Source organism: Synchiropus splendidus, chromosome 1 (genome assembly GCF_027744825.2).
Source record: "Synchiropus splendidus isolate RoL2022-P1 chromosome 1, RoL_Sspl_1.0, whole genome shotgun sequence".
Lineage (NCBI taxonomy): Eukaryota > Metazoa > Chordata > Actinopteri > Syngnathiformes > Callionymidae > Synchiropus > Synchiropus splendidus.
This window is the reverse complement of record NC_071334.1, coordinates 70,153,900-70,177,409: the sequence shown is the minus strand read 5'-3', so window position 1 is coordinate 70,177,409 and position 23,510 is coordinate 70,153,900. Positions and strand designations below refer to the sequence as shown.

General features: G+C 45.7%; 1 protein-coding gene across 2 annotated transcripts; it reads right to left on the bottom strand.

Moving 5' to 3' along the window:
* Nucleotides 1-1,294: 1,294 nt before the first annotated feature.
* LOC128764024 (neuronal membrane glycoprotein M6-b-like) lies at nucleotides 1,295-22,727 on the bottom strand. Of its 2 annotated transcripts, none has more exons than XM_053873392.1 (7): nucleotides 22,377-22,726; nucleotides 10,955-11,141; nucleotides 8,400-8,559; nucleotides 8,117-8,279; nucleotides 6,175-6,248; nucleotides 6,044-6,109; nucleotides 1,295-4,387 (listed from the first exon to the last, which is right to left on the bottom strand). In XM_053873392.1, exons 1-7 carry the CDS (start codon nucleotides 22,441-22,443, stop codon nucleotides 4,238-4,240), a joined length of 867 nt encoding a protein of 288 aa, XP_053729367.1. In that variant the 5' UTR covers nucleotides 22,444-22,726; the 3' UTR covers nucleotides 1,295-4,237. The 2 variants fall into 2 exon arrangements, with proteins under 2 accessions (XP_053729367.1, XP_053729373.1); XM_053873398.1 differs by lacking the exon at nucleotides 1,295-4,387 and adding an exon at nucleotides 4,404-5,081 and having other exon boundaries at nucleotides 22,377-22,727.
* Nucleotides 22,728-23,510: the final 783 nt, after the last annotated feature.

The window sequence follows — 23,510 nt, the reverse complement described above, 5'->3', positions numbered from 1 at the left end:
CCACAATGAACTCAACTGGGTTGATGGTGAACTGCACGTGACTGAGAGTTAGGAGAGGAGTCCTGTCACATGGAAGTTTCATTGGCTTTCTTTCCATTGTCACTCTCACTTTGAATAAAACCTCAAGGCCATTCACGGCGCTTGACTTATAGAAGTCCAGTGGTGCCTCGGTTTTCCAACATCTCAGAATTCGAACAAAATTTCGAGATTTTTTTGCTTCAGAGGCGCTTTGTTATTGTGTATAACGCAGCCTCTGTATGCAGACGTGTCCCGTTAGCTCCATTTACTGACTGTTTTTTCTTCATATTGAGGTGTAAAACCTTTCCTGTCTCCACACTGGAGCGTGGTCGAGTGTCACAGGGGAGGTGCTGGAGCGCTCACTCCAGGGTTTGATGTCCTGTTGTGGGCTGGAGCTGGGACAGGGATGAGGCCAGTCTGGGACAGAGCGTGACTTGGTTTATGACTTTGTCACAGCCAAACTGCACAGAAGCGCATATTCAGAGCTGGACACGCACCGGGCACCTCTTCCCTTCTGGAGAGACCTCACTCACTCGGCAACCCCTCCCACATGCAGCGGCCACACACATAGAGGAACAGCCACCTGCAACAGACACTCAATTGCAGGACAGTGTTTGACATTTGACAGTTTCCTGCCAAGCAGAGATCTTGAATATCAAAACCTGTGTCTTGAAACTTGATGCAAAATGTAAAGGGATTTGATCCTCATATTACTGCATTTGTTGAAGGAGTTCAATTCGTTTGAAACCATGTTTATTTGACTACATTCTCATGGAGCAGTTTTCTCTGTTGTCATGCTGATGAGGCCAAACTATTGCACCCCGCTTCGTCTTAACATTATCTAGTTGTTTTAGAATAAATGCTCAGCATAGAATGTGTCTGAGGACAATTAGTAGTGATGGGTAGATGAGTTACAGTACTGCAGGGTTGATGAAGGTGTCCTCAATTTCAGGGGCCACTAGACGGCGCTCTTGGTTTAGAACTCAATTGGTTGTTCAAGCGCAGCCACTTCACAGCAGACAGTGCCATCTGGTGGCCATCACCATACCATGAAACAGTGTCCTGACTTTCAGAGCTCAGTAGGTGGCGCTGTGACTTTAACAATCATGTGAGGTTCAAAGCCAAGGACTTGAGGGCAGAGAGTGCCCTCTGGTGGCCTCTGATCTGAGCTCATGCAGCAGGCAGTTGAGCCATGGCTCTGACTTCTGTTTGATCAATAACGTTTGAGTAAAATGAATCCAGAGAAAGACAAATAAAGAAGCAAGAGACCACGGTGGCACGATAAAAATATCGGTTTTACTAGAGAAGGTTACAAAAATCATCACTAAATACTTGGAGAATCGTTGAAACTGAAAGTGAAAGCAGAATGGAGCACCTACAGGGGTCTACGATGCCATCAAAGCACAATGGAGATTTAGAAAAGAGAGGACGGGGCCTATCATAGTCGACTACACATCACCTGACAGCTGCAAAGACAGTCATGTGTCCTTCATGCAAGTAACGAGGAAACAACAACACCCTGACACGCACCGTCTCGGAGGAACTTTTGAGTTGGTGTTTACACGAACCTGCCGCAAAACAGTGCAGATGATCAAACAGAACACATGTGGCAATAGAGTCCTTTGTTATACAGAGAAGACGGCTGCACACCTGGACGATACTGACATGCTTAATTCTTTTTCAGGATATACAAACCATCCATGAGCAATTCACAATAGTGTCCATGACTGTTCTAAACTAGAGTGGACTATATGAAATGAAGGTTCCTGACTGGGTTGATGGAGTGTAAACATCCAGAACAGTCCGTGTGGCTCATGAGAACTGCTGAAACCTGTTGGTCTGGCTTCAACCAAAAAATACCAAATGAATAAAAATCACAGGAGACATCAGAGTCAAGCGACAAAACGTCGTATTCATATTGATAGATTATTATAATAGAACAGAAGCACCTCAACCCACCCACTGATAAATCACCACTGCACGCTTACGTTTCATTGCAGAAACCACGCTACGATGACCATATCCAACAGAACTAGAGCTAAACACCGAATTTAAAAGGGAACATTGATGTGAATTTTGAGGGGAAAACAAAAGCCAAACACTGATGAGGCTATTTACATGTGAGTTCTGCCCACGAAAACAAAGAATTGATAGAAAATGGGATTCCTTTTGTGTACGAGTCACATGGGACAGTGCACCGTCCCGGTGAGGTTAAGCGCTATAAATGTTGAAAAAGTGGGGGAAAGTACAATTAAAGTAGATTTGGTTTGATACCTGAGGTGTTTATGTTTACAAAAAGGAATGTTTATTTGTTAGAACTTTGAAACGCTGGTGAAGGCTACAGAACGTAAGAAAAAAAAAACAAAAACCTAGAATCAAATGTTAAGCAAAAGTGAACCGAGGGGTCAAATTTCACTTGGTGTTTTCGGGTCAACCACAACATAGCCGTGTGGCACGCTTGCACAACTGGTCCCGAAAGTTGGGTTTATTCCTGGTCTTCCTCATCAAAGACCTCTACACCGAAACATTGCATCACGCTTGCTAAACCTCATTCCTAACACACCAATCCATGAGCTGATGTGGTGCAACGACATTCAGGTCCCCAGCACATTCAAACTGGAACCGGATCGGGACCCCGGACAGAGTGAGTCTGAAGGACCTGAGGACGGTAACGCGGCCACCAAGAAATCAGCTCCAACCTTATTGATCATTTAGGCTCCATGTCGTGTACCGATCAAGGCACAGACAGATCCTTCTGTACTGCGTTCACTTCCTCCGTATTTCGGCACCTTTCTACAATGCTTACAGAGACTGACCAAACCACCAGAAACCATGCGGGGGGCAGTGTTGCTGTTACTACCTGATACATAGCTCTAATATGACATGAGGAAGACAATGGCGGAAATTCTCCGTCCTCACTTTCTTCCTTTGTGGCCAGAGGTACAACAGGAATACTTCTTCCAGTCACCATGTTTTTTTGAAGTTGGTTGTTTCCAAATTATGCTCACCCTGGTGGATATATTGGTGAAGTGCAATGCCTCATCACCAGGTGACTGACGTTCTAGGTATTGAAAGGTAGATGAGGCTTCATGACTCGGTATTGAAGGGTTGAAGAGGTTTCATGAAAGTGTCCTGATATTCGGAGGCCACCAGACGGCACTGTCCTCTGTCAAGTTTTTGGACTTGAGCAACTTATTCAGTGTAACACACATCACATCGTTTCCAAACCGAGAGCTTTAGGACACTGTTTCACCAACCCTGCAATACTGTTTCATGATACCTCATCTACCCATCACTGGTTCCCAGTCCTTCAACAGAGCTGTGACTTGGTCATGGCGGGTCAGTTGGTCATGATAGATGAAGACAAAAACAACCCAGCAGAGTTCACACGAGAAGCAGTTCCACCATGGCCGAATCAACACTATAGATGGGCAAGTTAACGTTGATAAAGCTCATGTTCACTCACTATCGTGTTCAACACCTTGACCGCAGTCAAACGCAGGACCTCGGGATACCTGAACACACTGGATAGTCCTCATTCTAGCAGGTTGGTCTGAGGAGGGGTTATTGGAGTTCAGTTCCCTTTAGGCTGCAACAGCAGCTTGATTTCTACAATAAGATGAAGAGGAAAGTAAACAAAAATAAAGCACAAAAAGAGAACCTGGCATACATTTCAGAGTATTAAAAAAACAACAACAATCTCACACATTCACACAATATATCCATATTCATTTATATATGCATATAAAACACCAAAAGTAACAGCAAGTTGGTCGCTGCCCAGCTTCCTGTGGCAGAAGCTGACAGTAAACAATGTTTTTTCTTTTCTTTTTTTCTTTTCTTTTAGGAGCTGCAGGTTGAGAGGCCGTGCCGGCTCAGGGCGCGAGGCCATCACTGCCGAGCCGTACGCCGCCGGCGCCTCAGGCGAGGTGACGCTTCAGAGATGATGTGCCACGTGTGAGAGCTCTGGTCTGGGGGAGCCCCGCGCACCACCTCTGTCTGGGTCGGCCGACACTTCTGATCTTCAGTTCTCTTCCCTTCTGCTGTGAGAACACACCTACACTTCTGAACCATGAAAAGGACGAGGATGGAGGATCAGAGAGGCGGGCATGGGAAGCATGACAGTGGCTTGGCTTAGAGGAAGGAGTATGGAGAATGAGTGTGGTGAGGTGGGAGGGCAGAGCGAGGAATGAGGTGGGCTGGTTTAAGAGGTCTGCCCTTATGAGTAGGACGAGTTCTGGCCCTCCTTGGAGCGCGCTTCGGCCTCCACGTCCTGATCATCCTTGGTCTTGATGTCCTGGTACGCGTGCAAGGCAGCGGCGCTCTTCAGATAGGCCCAGTTGGCCGACAAAATCATCAGATAGTGAATCTGAGGCAAAGAATACAGTTTTATTTCATTCAACCTCCTGGTGGCGACAGGGTGGAATGAAGCATTTATTGACCCTCCGCTGAGGAAGGCGAGTATCAGCTGCACAAGTACACACAAGACACATGAACATGGCAACGACTGGACTGGACGAAAAGGTGCAGGCGACACAGTGGGTGAAGTTTAGCCTACGATTGTTTCAATGTGATTGAAAATGGCAGCGTGTTTTTTACGAATGAGGGGAGGGGGGTCTAAGCTCCTGCTCGACCGTCACTCTTCTCTATCAAGACTTGCTTGCTCCTTTCCCCAGCCTGGCCAGATGAGCCCAGCAAGCGTGGACGTGGACAGCTCAAGTCCAGTCTGAACGGTACTGTTGGCCTCCACGAGCAGACCCTCGCTCTTACGGCTCCCTCACCTCTTCTCTTTCCTGAATCTGTCCTTCTCTGCTGGCTTTCACCTCTGGCTGGAGGGGAGGGGGGTTGGGGCAACTTATCCTTCAATACAGCTGCAGGCATGTTTTAACATGGTGGGAGGAAACCGGAGTACCCGGAGGAAACCCACGCTAGTATGGGGAAGAGCATGCAAACTTCCCACAGAAATGCTCCAAGCGATGCTCAAACACAGGTCCTTCTTATACTGCAGAGGCAGCACTCTTCAAGTAGGCATAGTTGGCTGACATTATCATCAAAAAGTGAATCTGAAGCAAAAAAAAAAGACTTAGTTAAAATGTTTTTGCATCATGAAGGATGAAACGGAATGTGTCCTTGAATCACACATTCACTGCATTGCGGTCCTCAAAACTGGTCATGTACAGTCGAGCTTTGTGCCAAAGCTCACACATTACATTAGATGTTGTAGAGGTGTATGGCATCATGTTCCCTCCCTCCTGGTTGAGATCAAGTCCTGTGCGACCCCACATTTTCCCACAAATGTTGCCACCAAGGGTCGCGATTCGGACATGAAGGATTCCGAATCCATTCACAAATGTCCAAATTCCCGCGACTGAAATGTAGAATTAGCAGAACTCAGGAGTGCATTTTGAGTTCTTGTGAATGGCTCGACGAGACAATGCACTCTCACCACGCGCTGTCAGCCCGGAAACTACCCATGGAACATTATCAAGCTTTTTACAAGCTAATTTGCAAAGGTCCTTATTTTACATCATGTTGTTCCAGAAGCATAAACGATCTCAAAATATTTTGAGATCGTTGAGAACCAAAACGGTGTTATCAGCCGTCAGCGTCACGGGTTCACAGGAGCAGATGCTCATGCAGCGTTCTGAGTCAGAACTGCTGTGACATTTCTTATCGGAGTAGTGGGAATGTGTGAAAACAAATAAATGGGCAAAAGAACTATCGACTGAACTGCAGCTGTGGATAAACACACAGCGCTGCACTTACACAAAGAAACGACATCATGACAACGTACGTACGTTTAAGCATGTAATGTTAGGCAAGCATGACAGCATAACATTACACCGTGTTTTACAAAAACATGTTGCCAAAGTAAGCCGATGTCGAGCTGAGGGGGAACTGCAGGGAGTGAAATGCACGGCGGGTGAAAGGCTGACGGCACGAGAGGAGTTGCCATGGCGACACTAACACACCAAGCAAACATGCATATTTCTAGCCCAGAAGAGTCAGAAGAGCTCCAACTCACCAGCGCAATGGCGGTCGCGGCCGTACCAGCCAACACAACCATGTAGAGGTGGTAGGACAGGTAGAACTGTAGGAAGAGAGATGAAGTTCGTGAAGTGAAGCGAGAAGACAGAAGAGCGCACAGACTCTCACCTCAGTTGTGTCACACACTTCCACCAGTTGGGTTCCACAAATTTCCCCTGGACTGGCATTCCAAGGAATGACACCTGCAGAGCCCAACAGCAATAGTTGACAAGGAGGCATGAGCCCAACCACACAGATCACCGTTCATAGAAGGCCTGGCTGTTACTTGAAGCCCTAAAATAAGTCTAAAACAAGTGAGGACGACAAAGGCCACTCACAGAGACGACATGTATGATCGGGCTGTGCCAGTAATTGGGGTTTATACTACATGCAGTGGAGCAGAGCAAGCTGCCAATAAAGCATATGTGATCCTCATCCCGCTTTGTCCCGGAGCCAGCTGTCCCTTGGATGTAGGTCACAGGCTCCATATTTCACAGTGGTGGTGTACTTCCATCTGATCATAAGCCATAATCTCACGTGGACTCCATCTTTCTATAAAGTCCCAGTCATCTGTCTGTCATCTATTAATCCACACGTTCATGTAGCTATCTTAACCACCGTGCAGGTGAGGCATCATCTCTTTTTCAAGTGCAGGTTTCTCCATCACCTCGTAACCCACCGATCATGATTTCGCCTACTGTTTACGTTCACCATTCATGTATCACTCCAACCAACTCCCCATCATCTCTCTAGCCTCGTCCTTCAGTTAAATCCATCCACCCTCGGCACCCAGTCTGCTCCCACCTCATCATTCTTTTTAATCTATCGTTCATTCTTCATCTATTTATCCAGACTAGACACCAACAAGTTCTTTAAAATCCGCACCAGCAGCTCACACTGGTGATGGGTGGATGAGGTATCATGAAAAAGTATTGCACGGTTAACGAAACAGTGTCCTAATTTTCAAATGAAGTAAGGTTTCATTCAATTAGTTAATTTTCGGACTTTATAGCACACCTGAATATTAGCCCCACCCACTACATTTAATACGGAAAATAGATCTTGTTCCTACGTAAGCAGCACCACGCTGCTGCCACAGAAAGGTTAGTGGTGCAACCACCTTAAAAACACATGAGGATCAATTCTAAAATAGTTCTAAAACACGGTCCAGCATGGAGACTGACTCCCTGACTGGGCAATGTTCTGAACCTAAATCATGAACTCCTCACATCTTTTGTTGTCAATAAAGCACTCAAAATGCACTGTTTTCGCCCATGTGTCCAATGTTCCGACACCACAGCTGGCCTCAGCTGCTGCTTCCCAGGAGATCGGCTCCATTGGCTGAGCAGTGACATGCGGACAAAAACAGCTCATTTTAAGTGCTTTAAGGTCAATAAATTGCTTGTGATTTCATGGATTTCATGTGACGAGGCTCAATATGTTGGCAGCATGACCCTCTTCAGCCTGTAAAAATCCATGTTGTTGGACAAGTTGCAGGGTTCAGACCATGAGACAAAAGTACCTTGAAAGCTACCTAAAGTTTTCTACATGAGAGGCTGATTTTAATAGTTTGCTTAGTGATGGGTAGATGTCCTGATCTGCTGTAACTGCAGGACTAACCGCTGGACGTGAACAACTAATGCAATGAAACCTCACATGATTTATAAACCAAGAGCGCCATCTAGTGGACACTGTTTCATCAACCCTGCAACACTGTTTCACACCTCACCTACACTAACACTAGTTTGCTTCAACTGAAGAATGCAAACCTGTTTGCTTACACTGTAAACAATATTGACAGTATTTTCCTATCAGGATGCCACAACAAAAGTGCGCTCCAGTCAGTAGTTGGCGGCTTCATAGGGAAAAGAAGCCATGGTGTGAGGGAATTACTACTTGCACCAAACACAATCTGATTTAGCACACAGAAATTGTGACTTGATTTAAGCATGTTCCGAAGGTCCGCACTGTTTGTATGAGATACTATGCATGCCTGGGCACAAATTGCAGTGAGAAGGAGGCGTCTTTGTTTGACCTGTTTGAGCCACAGACATGAAGAGATTGGCCTCACCATACTGTCGGACGTCCACACAGATACTTGTGACATCAGACACAACACTGTTTGTGATGGCATTGCAGCTTTTCTGCATGTTGTAGTAGAGGAAGTACGGAATGGAGGTGAAGCCAAAGATGCCAATGAAGCACAGGGCCAGGATATAGCTCAGGAACACAAACTGCAAAGAAGAAAATGGTCAACCTGATTTAACCTCATTACGTGTCATGAATATGGGTTCAAAAATAGGACAAGTTGAACGTGTCACTAGGTCAAAACTGGCTGAAGAGTGTGTGCATACCAGGGCAGTGATGCAGCGTCCAAAGAAGGTGGTTTTGAAGTCGCTCTGAAGCTCCTTCTTGATGGCTCTCGTGGTATAGAAGCCCTCAGACAGGAGGAGGATGGAGTAGACGAAGAAGAAGGCGGCGATGCCATAGATGCAGTATAGAAAGATATCGATCCTGAACACAAACAATTACAATGAGGGATAACGTAACAGGCGTGAAAAACCAACAGCGCAACGTTTAAAGGAGTGAAGCGCATAAATTTGCTGAGTCAGAGTTGCTTATCAAAGAAACTTGCTATGTTTCAAACGATAAATGACACTTGCCTGTCAAGTTTTCTCCACTTCAAACAGGAATTACGATAAAGAGCGCGGGACAGCAACAATCCAACATTATCCAAGATGAATTAACCATTCAAATTAAATCGCATGCATCAGTGTTCTGTGTTTTATGAAGTTGCTTTTGTGTTACACATTCTGCCCAGACAACTCAACTACTCGCTGAGCCACAGCCATCTTGTTTAGCATAGGGCAGAACTCCCACCTCACCCGCCATGACGTCTACATGACGGCTCACAATCATTACATTAGTTCATTACATTCTTACATGAGACGAGACGTTTGATGCAGCAATCGCAGACTACACGACCTGGATAATGCGGTTTATAGCTGGACTAAGCCAGCGTGTAGCTGAGTAGCTGGACTATGACTAAACTGGGGGACATGCGTGTTGATGATGATGACAGTTCCATGTTCCGCCGCTCAGATTCTTGACCTCTGGAGTGAAAGTAGTAGCAGTCACTCAGCAAGCTTGGCTGCGGTCTACTGAGTTCAATAGAACTGTCCGCTTCTCTTGCTCTTCCTCTACGATCACAGCAACTGGAAGGACAGAAGAGCTCATGGCGCCACCCCGAGTCACGGATGTCAACTGCTCATAGTTGGATTTTCACTGTACAGCATGTGAAGCGGGAGAACATGATCCAATCAGACTCATCAGCCCGAAGTCAGCTCAGATATGAAGTGATGACCTACCTCCACCACAGCTTTAACAGAGTGCAGTGTTTCTATTATCTTACAAGAGAATAGCGGAAACACAGCACACACTACAGACAAGGCTACTCTCACAAGTCGAAGGAGGTGACAGAGATTAATGACAACTTTCCTCAGGACAGCGCTGCAGTTGAGGGCAAATCAGTGAAAACACAGGTAATGGAAATCTGTCTAGTAAATCTGATGTTTATCAGCTAAATAAAAAGGGAAATCACGTGAATTACATCAAGCACCTGAAGACATAGCAAGTCCTAGACTGCTCCATTATTTTCCTGCATCAAACCCCTGCGGTCCTGAGGAGAGAGTGTGTTCTGGGAGTTTTGTGAAGCTGCCGATCAGAAAGCTCTGCTGCAGTTTCCAGGGTCTAGCACTCACTGCACCTCCAGCCACCAGTCCGTGAAGCTGATCAAGTTTGTGGATGACACCACCATCATCGGGCTCATCTCAGATGGAGATGAGTCGGCTTACAGGAGGGAGGTGGAGCAGACTGTTGAATTCATGAACAACCTTTGTTGTTCATTTTATTTTATTTTCGGTCAGCACTTTATTCCAAAACACTTTCCTAGTTAGTGGGCTCCCCACTGACCATGGCAATACATTTGATTCTGATTCTGATTGTGTTGGGCCGAATGGACGAGTGGTGGCGAGTGCGTGGAGTAAAATTCCCCTGACCCAGCCGTCTGACCTGATGGAGACCGCGTCTAAACCTTATGTGGCTTACCTGATAGGATATCAAAACACGTTAGGCTGCCTTACAATGACATCCTGTCATTCCTTTTCTGATATCTCATGTGTATCTGAGTGCAAAAAAAGTAGTGACGTAACCATGTTGTGGAGAGCATGGAGGCTGTTTAGACAGGCACTAGTTTCCATGGCAGGCTAACTTCAATGCTGTACTCCACCCCATCCTAACCTATCTTCACCTTTGTCACATCCATGAACCTCTCCGCTCCACATGTCCAAACCATCTGTGTCGATCCAGTCTCCAAACCTTACTCCGTGAGCTCGTCTTTCCCAGATCACACCTGACAGTCATCTCCACCTGTTCCATCCTTCCTGCACTCCCCTCTGCAACTCTTATACTTTCTGTCCATTAGTGATCGGTTGTTGAGGTTTCATGAAACAGTGAACAACTAATTCAATGAAACCTCACATCATTTCTAAACCAAAAGCGCCATCTAGTGGCCACTGAAAAGTATGGCACTGTTTCGTCAACCCTGCCAAAACTGTTTCATGATACCTCACCTACCCATCACTACTGTCCATCACTCTGTGCATGTCAATATTTTGTTTGGCTTCAGCTTATTTACTAGGTGACAAGTCGGCCATCAACAACCAGAGTGGCTGAGACATTCAGAAAATGTCAAAAAAAAACCTCCATACAAAGAAAAACATGGTTTTATATTCGCTCTACATAGACCATCTTCTGAATACTCAGACCACAAAAGTCACATCTCAAGCAACTGGGTAAAGGCCTAAGAAATGGTGCTACCTATCCGACCACCAGCAACAGATATACTCACGTCTTGGTGAGGGAGATGTGGTGATCCCTGGTGGTGGAGAAGTGGTTTTCCACAAGAGCCAGGGTGTTAGTCAGGGCGATGTGACCACAGGAGCACATCAGAGCAAGACCAGTTAGGCAGAGGATGGTGGCCAACAGTGAGGCGTAGGGGAGTCCGCCCAGGCATTTGATGCAGCAATCACAGCATCCTGCGGGGGGAAATACAGATCAAGTGAGTAGGCTGGACCAGGCTAGACTTAAGCTTTTTGATCTCGCGGCCCACCTTTTCCAGAACAAATGAGTCTGGGGCCCATACAAAGAATAGGACCGATTCATTACGGATTGATTACTGATTTCTGAATTATTGATTTCATTTGTGTTCAACAACGATTCATGTTAACAAACAAAACCTTGTGAAATGGCAAATGTCAAAACAGCAAAGATAATTGTCATGGAAAATTGGAAAAACTGTACGTCATGAATGAAATTCTGAATAAAATAAATGTCTACAGTGTACAAAACAGTGGTCAGGCCAGAAATAATGTATGGTTTGGAAACAGTGGCACTGAGGAGAAGACAGGAGGCAGAGCTGGAGGTAGCAGAGATGAAGATGCTGAGCTTCTCTCTGGGAGTGAGAGCAGGATGATGATAGGATCAGAGGGACAGCACAAGTGCTCAGGTGTTTAGGAGACCAAGTCAGAGAGGCTGGATGGAGATGGTTTGGACATGTACAGAGGAGAGAGAGAGAGCGAGCCAGTACATTGGTAGATGAAGATGTTGAGATGTTGGAACTGCCAGGCAGAAGGTGGAGAGGAAGGCCACAGAGGAGATGGATGGAGGTGGTGAAGGAGGACATGAGGTCTGTAGGTTTGAGAGCAGAGGAAGCAGAGGACAGGGGGAGATGGAGGAAGAGAATCCGCTGTGGCCACCACTGAAGGGAGAAGCCCAAAGGGAAAGAACGTCTAAATATCATAAAAGATTTTCCTATTCATAAATAAACTCTAAAGAAGATAAGTAAAGTGTAAATGAAAGTATCACTATAAAATGTTCAAATTAATTTTTAAAAACGCTCCAACAGGTGAACACTTTCCACTGTTGGGGGCGCCATCACTTTCTTGATCATTTTTTCTTTTCAAGAACTTCTTCATAGTTGGTAACTACCACAAATTTGCAGCTGTCAAGTCAGTGACACACTACTGCCCCTTTATGTGGCAAGTGCATGTATAAATGAAAAAAGTGGTGCTGGTGGCCCAACTATGGGCCTCAGCTCTATGGTTAAGAATCACTGGACTCGACCACAGCTGAAACACGTGGACAGCCCGAGTCATAAATTACAAATGTGTCAAAAGGGCGTAGGCACCGCACTCATCGCGGTCAGCCATTTCCACACATTCACACCATATATGTCAGTTGAGTGCATCAAGATTATCATGCATGTGAGTGAGAGCGGAGGTATTCAGAAGAGCTGAAGCACTTCTGCCGAAGAGCCAGGAGTGTTGAATATTACATGGTAGCAGCACTAAAGCACATTATGAAATGCTTTCGGTTTCATAAGGCTGAACACTGTGGTACACTGCTTGAGATTGGATCTAAATAAATGATGGAAACATGACCAAGTGTGTGCACAGGCAATGGGACGGACTCCAATGGTGAAAAATACTGGAGCATTTTAACAAGACCAATCACCATGTAGCGAGTTGTCATCTGTGCTTTGGACTATGATGCGGGAGATACTGCTAATAAAGAGTCAAGAGGATGAAGAGTGATGAAGAGGAGGGGGAACAACACATTGAATTGAGAACAAGCGTTGCGTGTTATGTAACAGATAAAAATAGATTGCGTAGCAAAGCAGAAAGTAAGAATAAAGGATGTGGAGTCCTTTATGCCGGTACCATGACAACGTGGCCCAATTCAAACAATTGAATATCCTCCACCTGCAGAGGCCCAGTGGGGGTTGAACGAGAACAATTCTGACGTCAATCAAATCCAAAGAAGCACACCTGAAGGCAGCCAGCAGGTATTCGGTGTAGCAGGCTGAAGGCTCACTCAGTCACCAGCTTCACCTTTATTATTGGACGGCACACATTTCACACAAGTATATACACAGTACAGGCTTCTGCTTCCACCACAAGTATATCATCATCTGCCTCTAGTCAATATTGGAAGGCACTCAGGAGGGCACCTGCGTCTACAGCGGTGTGGGTATTGACAGATTAAGAGGACACATCGATTTTTTTCCGCTGAGATGAATAATGAAAAATCTATTAATGCACTGCTGTCACTCATGGAAGCCCGCTATACTTCATCTTAATTTAGCCTCCCATGGCAGGATGAGTTTCCTGAGTTAGGGCATTGTGGAGTTTTTTGGGAAAGAGTATAGGACATCCAGGGGATCAACAGTAATGAGGAATCAATAAAGAAATGTCCTCCTTTAGAAAACACTGAAGCATGGTCCGACAGAATCACTGGACAGACCACAATAAAGGAAGCAGTTGAGTGTTTATTCAATGGGGGGCCTAAGCCAAGCCCAGCTACTTCCACACCATGGGACCTAAGTGAACAAAAAATATGAATGGGAGTCAAGAGGGAGCTAAAATACCTGTACGATGTCTGTGAATTTCAAAGACACATTCTAATGCAGTGAGAGCACTGCTTTTCCATCAGCATCAAAAGTCACTTGTGACGTGCAGTAGTGAATTACAATGCTGGTCGCAGGTTCTCATTCCATAGTTGGTCGTGCATATGGGACAAGCGTTTGATTTGTACTCCAAAAAATTCCATATTTTCACAAGCAAATAAATCATAAATTACATGACAAACCTAGTTGGAGCTCACACCTTTTAAATAGAGTGGACCAAAAAATCACTTTGATCTCCCAAAAGACTTTCATTTTTCCCCAATTTTAGGTCCGTGGACCTTTGCCAACATCTCAGCAGGCTCAATTGTAATGACTCGTGATGGGCTGATGAGATTTCATGACACAGTGTCTTGATTTTGAGAGGCCACTGGCTATTGTAAAATCTTTGTACTTGAACATCATTTCAAAACCAAGAGCGCCATCTAGTGGCATCTGAAAATCAGGACACTGTTTCATTAACCCTGCAGTACTGTTTCATTACACCTCACCTACCCATCACAAGTACTAACTTATTCTATACAGTAGCTTAATATACGGTCAGATGAAGAAAGCTGTAGGATCAGTAGCGATCCAACTGCAGAGATATCTCCAACCTTCATCCCCAATTCCAACAACAGGGGTCATGGTGACCGCCTTAACAATTAAGAGGCGTGGGGAAACCAGAATTATGTGCCGCATCTTGCAAGCAGGTATGGGGGTTTGGACCCACAGACAAAAACACTGTTTCCAGCATTTTGTGGCCGAAGAGACGGAATGTCACCCTTGTGTTATTTCTGCACGTTACCATACACACCACATGGGCGGAAATGACTCCATAAGGGCGACCCACAGTCAGCTGCCATGGGGAGAATCCTGTGATGCGCTTACCTCCTTTGTTGCTATATAAGAATTAACGTTTTCATGCAGAGAAATGTTGGCGTCGAGAGTTCAGTAGCCTTGTTTTCTCCTGTTATACATATGCAACGCAGAGTGAACCCAAGTACTGAGAAATGCCGCTGTGACGTTGTGAGACAGCTGTCTGTTAGTATTGTCACGGCTTAGACCGCTCTGAATACTGACCTTTTGACCACAATTTTATATGCACTACACAAAAGAATCTGACATGGGTGCAGCCAGACCTTAATCGAGCTGTTGACAGACAGAGGCAATCATTTGGTTTCATCAAGGCCATCGTGTAACCGAAGGTCATTTTTCCGTGAGCAGGACTGTAAAAACACCAACATGGCTGAAGCTGATGAAAAGATCTCGCCTTCATGTTGAAGAACTTGTGCTGACAAACACTCGGAGTTGCATAACAGAGCAGCGGCCGGTTGCATAATGGATCCAAATCCTATTAATGTTAATGATAGGAGCGGACTGAGGGGGACAAGCAGCTATTACGACTGGATGGATATAACATCCAGAGCCCACAACAGGCAGGACCTCAGACGGCTTCGCAGGGATCATGGTCGAGCTGTGTGAAACGTGAGGTTGCTCCGCGCTGACACAATAGCCACGTAAAAAGTTCATCTCTAAAGGTTATTACAGAGACCATCCTACCATTTTAAATCTTAATTTCCAGGTTTGAAACCGCATCACTCTTTGAAATGATGAATCTTTGCAGCACAAAGAGACTGGGCACATCTGTTCTAAATACAACTCATGGTGAGTGCACGTCAATGTTTTATGATTTCTGCTGCAATGTCTTCAGGCTCCCTTGGCCTCGATGTAACATCATGGATGAGTTCACTCGCTCAAGTCTCCTCTCGGCTGCCCTGCCTGTACGACACTGTTTGTCAGACTCACTTTAACTGGCCCGTATAGTGGTCACCCGCAACCTGAACTAATGGAGATCAATGAAGTAGTAAAAATTTAAGAGATGCCACACCATTTCTCATCTTCAACACCTTGCTGCCTCACCTATTATAAATATGACAAAGCTGCAGTTTGAGTGGGTCAGCAGAAGCTAATCTCTGAGGCCATGTGTCGCGCTCCTGTGACCTCGCTGCATCATCCATCAGGGCAACACCCAGGAAAAGAGACAGCAGCAGGAGCGTAGGTTTCATACGTGGGGCAGATATTTGTTCCAATAACCAATGAAGAATGCAATACTTTATCGAGTGCAACGGCATAATCTCTGACTGCAACACGTAATTGAACATGCAAAAACCTCAAAAAGAGAAGGAACACAATGAGAAAAAACAGGGTGAACACACCATGAATGAGTGAGAAAATGATGAGAAGGTGCATGTGAAAAAGCATTTATTGGCTTCGGGGCAAGTAACAGTTGCCATGGTAACATGTTACCCGCGACCCAGTTCAGCAGCTAACTGCCTCACAGTGACTGTTGAAGTAGAGGCATGCAACTGCCAGTTTAAAGGCCCATCTAGGCTCAACATTACGTAAGGATCCAGATACGGACGGATACTTCTGTCAGTACTATGCATGAATTTCCTCCATATTTCTGCACGTTTCCACAACGCTTACAAATATGGACCAAACCGAGCTCAAATGAGACATGAAGAAGACATAACAATGGTGTAAATTCTCCACTGGCAATATATTTAACTGCCTCACCATCCACTGCCTCCGACAACGCTGCATCCGTTTTCCTCTTTAGTGCAAGAGCTGCGTTATAAATACTTCTCCCACAGTCACCATGCTGGTTTATTGTTGTCATAAACCTTTGACTATGGGCTGCCCCCCCCAGTGGATATATTGGTGAACAGCAACACCAACGCAAACAACGCATGCAAGCATGTGACCTATGACGGTGACATCGCTTGAAACGGATGTGTACAATATTGTACTTGTACATAGAGGGAGCATTAATTGGCCTTTAACAGTCCACAGTCAGACAGCTGAGCCTGGTAATGATGGGATCATGCGCGTCTGGAGTGAGGGCAGGAGCTGAACAAAAGACAAGATAAGAGATTGACTGTCTGGAATCTACCAAATCCCGGCACTGCAGACTTGTTGTCAACACCCATCCGTCAGCATCAGAGCACAATGCTTAGCCACAAGTTGGCAACACTCGGATTGTAGTAAACAAAAGGTGGAAATGACCCACTCGTATTAATTTGACAAAACAGATGTAGATTATAAATACTACTGCCATTGGTCTCAGGATAATAATAACGTGTATCCTACCAACCCCGCCCTTCATATTTGACCTTAATCTTCGGGGCCAGCAGGTCAGCATCTGCCCATGCGTAATTGAGCCTAATGGACTGTTGTGTCCAGCAATCCTGTTTTCAGCACTAAGCGTACTGATCAATATTTTATCAGTTGAACTTTTCAGGACACTTTTGCAAATCCAGAGCCATGCCGAGGAACACCCAGGGTGCCAGCAGGGAGAGCATCTCAATAATGTAGCAATGGAGTTTCTTGAATGGTAGCGCAGGACGGATAGTGCATTTGCTCAAAGGGCTAATTTTAGCTACATTTTGAAATGGAAACAAATGTAAAAGCTTTCCGACATATTTGTTTGAAGGAGAAGGTGAAATCCCTGGTTTCCAGTGATGTTGGTTTCATGGCTATAATGCTTCCACATTTTAGTCAGACAGTTTTCACCATGCAAACTGCAGAGCTTCTCTTTTCTCTGGATTTTCTCTGGAGCATTGGATCGTTCAGGCTGGAGGTCAGATGATGAAGAACCAAATGGATCCCCTTTTAAAGCAAAAAGCTATATGGAGTCTTAAAAACACCTCACATTGAAGCATTGCCACAACAACGGAGTTGCCGGCACACAGACACGAAGCATGCTCTCGCTTGAAACTGGACACTACAGACAGCCAAGAAAGTGGTCAAATATACAATATAAATGGTATAGAGAGCATAAATATGATATGACCCACGGGCCGAGATAAACCAGATGAAGTGCTCAGAGACAGCAAGAGAGCGCGCACCGCTGTTTGGACACACACTCACATGAACACAACGTTATCAGAGGACAATCTACATTAAACGGGCTGATCCCACAAAGCTGGTAGTTAATAGCTTAAGAACTGTGCCACACAAATAGTTGCCTCACTGCCGACCTAGACTCTTCCTAGTCAGAATCCTATGCAAGGAGATAAGACAAGGTGGAACACAACTCACAACATTAAAGTGCACCTGTCATGCCTCCCTTCTGGCATGTATGTTGTAAGAACATACATTTATAATGCATCTACTCACGTTATCGAATAAAACAGTCAACCATAGACTAACTAGTATTCAAGTTTCAACACAGAAACAACAGAGCACTTTGATGAGCTCCACAGATCTATCAAAAATCTGCCATTCATGGAGCAGACTCAGGCCAGAGTATCCTCCAGCCAGATCATGACCACCACATCACTGGGATGGGCCGGTGACCAGAAGGTCAGCATCAGCGGGGGACAAAGGAGTTTGGCGTCGCTCAGGAACAAGGCCTGCGGTGCCAACCTGCCAGTGTTGCTATTCATAAATTCGCTAAAATCCCATGTAGTACCTAGACGAGCTGGCTGGCTCAGGTGACCCGTTTCCCTTCCTAAAGAAATACTTGATACTTCAATAATGTCAATGTGCTCTGAGTGTTGACATAGAAGCAGTTGGGAGCAGAAGCTCATTCTAGCTTCTGTGGTCACTGACACGTAAACATAAACAAGCACATACATCCCCATTTAGGCCGGCAACTCACGTTGGGCTTCAATGATGAACACATGAGCGTCTCCCTGAGTGACGGCTTTCACATGCTCTCACAAACCTCATAAACCCTGGGGGTGAGGGGCTGGGCGTGTGTGACACTCGGGCAGCAAAGGAAAGTGATTGAATGTTAAGACGATCATATATATTTTGACAGGGTGAGGCCCAAAACATCTGCTGCTAACACCTCCGCTGAGTAATTCCTCATTCGCTACCTGGGATTAAAGCACAGTTTTGTCAGTTCCGAGAGTCAAATCAGGTGACAGTCCTGCTCAAATGATGGCTGAGTTCCCACAGCTACTAATAAAGCTTCGAACCATTTTAACCACTGGACACACTAACCATTTAGATCGCTGTCCACCGAGTGACACCACTACGTACACAGTGGGCCGTGCAGCCAGAAGGAGGGCTGGCTACTTAAAGTATTGGAGCTGGCTAATGTTCAAGAGCCGATTTATAGATTAATTTCCTTTTCTTTCTCTAAAAGTCGCCTGTGATTGGTCACAATGGGCGTATACATCGAAGTGTGACACGTATACGTGGTGGAGATGCACATGCACAGTAGAGAGAAACAGGAGAGGTGGAACTGGTTTCAAGTAAGAATTAACAGTGTAGTCAGTGAAAGAAACTATGTGTCATTTCATTTTCATGCAGGTAGAGCTACAGTGGCCTCAAGCGGAGTTTTACTGGTATGAAGTCAACTGCAGCTACATGTCCGAAACCTTGCGGTGATGTTAAGAGTTATTCTGTTCATGGTGCCCATTAATGTGAATAAATGATCATTTAGTCATATTCTACTCTCAAAATCATTATACAGTCAGTCAGTCCTTTGTCTTGTGTGATGAAAAACCTTTTCACAATTAGCATTAGCACTGCTTGTCTTTGACCACGGTATTTCGTCGAGGCACCAGCACAGCGAGAGACGTGAATGTGTTGATATGAACCAAGGCAGACGACAGTATCAGAGAATCTACTGCATGAGGACCACTCAAGCTAATAAAATACACACGGATCCAGAGATTCAGAGTCGACCGACGTCATTATCAAAGGTACCCTGTATTAAAAAGAAGTGTAAAACTACGATGGTAAACCAAAGTCCACCACACTCTCCACAACTGTCACAGCTGGTTTCGGCTGTCAAACGGCGCACCATCACGGTCTCGTCATGTGCACGTGTGCAAGTCCAATGCAGCAAATGAGTCGCAATTTATCCAGAGATGCAGACTTGTCATCGTGGAGATTGTTTTTGCCGGTACACGGTGCACGATTAGTTATTGCCCGTCCCAACTGATTATAAATGCAGGAATGTTTCATTTGGAAAACAGCATCAGGATGGACTGTTCAGTTGTTTATAGTAATGGATATGAACAGTTGCAAGCACACTGCAACCACAGCAGAAACTGTATTAACAAGCTGCAAATAACACTAACACAGTGGCCCTGCTCTAGTCCAAGTTTTAGAGGAAATGTAATATACAAATGGAGCTGAGATTTAAGGTAACAATAAGCATGGTTGTAGTAACACAGGTTGGAGTAATAATCATCAGGAAAGGAAAGGGGCATCAGGGAGACGCCCTAAACTGAAAACATGAGTTTTTTTCAGCGGGATGCCCTAACCTTCTGATCCTTAGTGCCTATATTGCAGCCTTAAGTTAGTGCCATCATACTGGACTTTTTCTCCCTAGTAATTTAGTGAAATTAAATCAAATTTCTCCGATTCTCATGCCTTCGTGGACCCGCAGCTGTGCGACTGGAAGCGCCATATTTGTTTGTGAGTCGCGTCACTCGCATTTGGCCCTCAAATATGTAGGAAATTAGTTAGTTAGTGATCTGAAAATGGTCTGCACTGGTTTCTTGCAAACTATGGGCAAAGTAAAAACATATATAGATCCCTGCTCGCAGATTAAAAAACCATACGAAGGTATGATAATGGGTCACTCACCCATGATCTTCGGCCCAGTCCAAAGTTCACTGCTCGATATACTTATCAAGAAAACAACATCAAGTTTCAGTCGCATAGTTCTCATCATGAGGGACGTATTGTTTAATGTCGCATTAATGTAATCAGATTAAACCTCAGTCTCGTCATCCGAATGGTCATCGCAGGAACTCTCTCAGTGGATGCGCAGATAAGAGATTATAAAATGCAATCAAGCAAAAAGATCAATCCAGGACCAGTCCTCGCAGTCTCTGGGATTACAGCGAGCGCGCTCATCATTTCCCTCTGTGTCCCTCAGAGACGCTGCTGCCACGCGCCAGAGGAAGGTGGACATGAAGGACAAATGCTCAGTGATGGTCCAAGAAAACCTGGAGAGCAAATGCTGAATACAAGAGGACAGCATTTGATGAGTCAGCAAAATACTCAATCTGTTGAATTATTATAATCCCACAAAATGTTGCTTGCCTGAGATCATTATGACACTGGTCGATCACACAAGTCTACCTGAGACTCACAAGCAATGAACTCTCCGCTTGAACCTCAAGACAATTCACAATTTCACGGTACTTTCCTTGGTTCTAGTTCTAATGCAGAGACTCAGGAATGCGTACAATTGGTTGACTGTGTTTTGAAAGGAAGCACTTGACTGACAGTGAGCTGTGCTAACCCAATAAGAGCAGCCCGTGAGGAATATGAGCCATGCCGCTGTACTGCCAAGTCACAAGCTTCTTACATGAGCGCGCTGGTCCTCCTGCCCCCACGGAAAATCTTCAGCTTCTTATTAGATACTCTAAGCTTCTGGTCACATTCCAGATGTCGAAGACCAACACAAATGATTACACCCACAAACAGGCCATCCACTAATCCGGGTCTATTTTGGGCAGGTCCTAGGGGAGGATGCAGAGGAGTGCAATACAACTTTGCACCTGGAACACATCAACCCATGATCTGACGGTCGTGACGGGTCACTGATGCTTCTATAAGAGCTTCTACAAACCCACAACAAACTTATATGGTCCAAGTTAGCTGAGCCACAGTGATCAGGCTAATAACAACGTACACAGAAGGCTGCAGATAGTTTGGTTGAACACGCATTTCAAACTGCAATTCTATTCAGGCCGGATCCTTGCGTCCGTCCTGTGCGTTCAGTTCCTCTGTATTTCTTCACGTTTCTACAAAGTTTACAGATACGGACCAAACGGACAAGTCCCATCTGGAAACATGCTAGGCAGTGTTGATGTGCTGGTTTTGGATTTGTTGTTGCCATAACCGTTTGACTTCAGGTTGCTCCCCCTGGTGGCTATATTGGTGAACAGCAACGTAAAGAACGCATGCAAGCATGTGGTCAGTGACAGTGACATCGTTTGAAACAGACAGGTACAATTGTGTACGTAAAGGGAGCGTGAACGGGGCTTAAACAGTTGTCATGGTGATAAATCCCAGACCAACCGTTACCCAGCCAAAGCTTTGAGCATCTCTAAACCGACAGTGGAACATCTGGAGATCCCCAAATCTGAGCAGCGGTATGGAAAAGAAAGGGTGTAAATCTCCGTGGCAGTTGCTAAGAGCAGCGTGTTATTTTGTGCTTTGAAACCAGAACAGAATCACCGTTTTATTTTGGGTGTTTTTTTGGCAGAATGGAATAAAATTCTTCAGATATTGACGATGGCATTAACGACTGGAAACGCGCTCCATCAGTCCTCAGAGCTTAGACAGCCGTCATGAAGACACGGCGCGGGAGCAACAGATTGATGGTGTTTTGAATAAAATGGCCGCCGTCCTGACAGAGAAACACCTGACAGTGTTAGCAGACCGGAGCACTGGGAACATTTCAGCAGCGTTCGCGCCAAAAAAAAAAGCGCTGCAGCCTGCGCCAGCGTCACCACCCGCTGCGGTTTTTTGGTCCAGACCCTCGCGTTTCCTCCAAACTCGAGGCTCGATTCACCTGACGGACAGACTCCCGCTGCTTGTGCACGCATCCATGGCAGCGGGAAGCGTCGCTCCGACACTGCGCTCCTGCACCTGCAGCCCACAGGACGCTCGCTCGCGACCAGTGGCGCGCACAGTCGCTGGTAAATAACTGCTCTGTGACGAGGGGAACAGATGACACGGGTGCAACTGAAGGCGCGATTGTGTCGCGGGGAAGCCATTGCAAGTAGGTTAAACGGCTGAGGCTGGCGCAGACGCCAGACGAGAAAAGGGCGCAAACGTGGGCGCTTACCGCCTTCCTCCTGCTCCCGGTCTCGCATGGGGGCGTTCGGCTGCATCGTCGTCTTCCCGCGGTCCATTAGATGGAGATGAAATCGTATATCCTGTGGTTTTCGAGGAGCCAGTCCGGTACGTTGGTGGATGTTCTCCAGACGACTGGACGGTCTCGCTCCCACCCCCGGGCCCTCAATGATTCTGTCCGTGTGGGCGACTGTGCGTGTACGTGCGGGTCTCTCTCTCTCTCTCTCTCTCGCTCTCTCTCTCTGTCTCTCTGTCACTCACTCATCACTGCACGCCTGTGTGCGGGGGTGTCACTAACATGTCTTGCTGCCTGCTGGAGAGAGGGTGTGTGCGTCTCATTTCTCTACGACTCTAAGATGGACAGGTTGAATTTATCTGTACTGATTAAAGTCAAGGAAAGATGAAGGCCGCCCGGATGAAAGCCTGTAAAGTCGTGTGGAGTGGAGGAAAAAAGCGCATTCACGCCTTTCATGCCTCGCTTTTAACACATGACCGACACATGGCACACACACTGGACAGCAGTTCGGCCCTAGAATGTGCACTAAAAGACTCGTCATCCGCCTTTGCCTCAAAGAATGGACCGTAGGTGAAGTTCAGTCCGTGTTAACGTAACCATCCAAATCACATGGCTGACCTTAACCAGGACTCTGAGCACAATCGTAATGACCCACTTATCAGACTTAGACTTTCTTTATCAAAAACATATCACTATATTATGGCAACGAAATCTCAGTCTGAGGCCTCCGGTTTCCAAAAACAAAAAATACGTGTCCAAAAATAAATAAATATGAGATCAATACTAGTCCAGAAGATGTACAAATAAACAGTATTGCAGCTACTGTCTAACATTCAGCAGCCTGACAGCACCAGGAACAAAACTATTCCTGACTCTGGTGGTTCTGCATCGGATGCTGCGGAACCGTCTGCCGGATGGCAGGTGGGAGAACAGTGCATAGTGGGGATGAGTGGAGTCCGCGATGATCCTTTGTGCTTTAACCCTGAAAACCTTAAAATGACACACCAAAATGTCCTCACAAGATGAGTGTCTAGTCAAAGATTGGTGCACACAAGAATATTCCTACATGTGTATGCGGTACACACACACACAAACAGTCATGTTTTTGTT

Bases quoted from the DNA above. Each gene is read 5' to 3' on its own strand.
- LOC128764024 (XM_053873392.1), bottom strand. From the start codon at position 22,443: ATGGACCGCGGGAAGACGACGATGCAGCCGAACGCCCCCATGCGAGAC. The intron at 6,249-8,116 runs GTGAGGCCAATC...TGGGCTCTGCAG, and splicing joins TGTGGACGTCCGACAGTATG to GTGTCATTCCTTGGAATGCC. The intron at 4,388-6,043 runs GTGAGTTGGAGC...TCTTTGCCTCAG, and splicing joins CCGCGACCGCCATTGCGCTG to ATTCACTATCTGATGATTTT.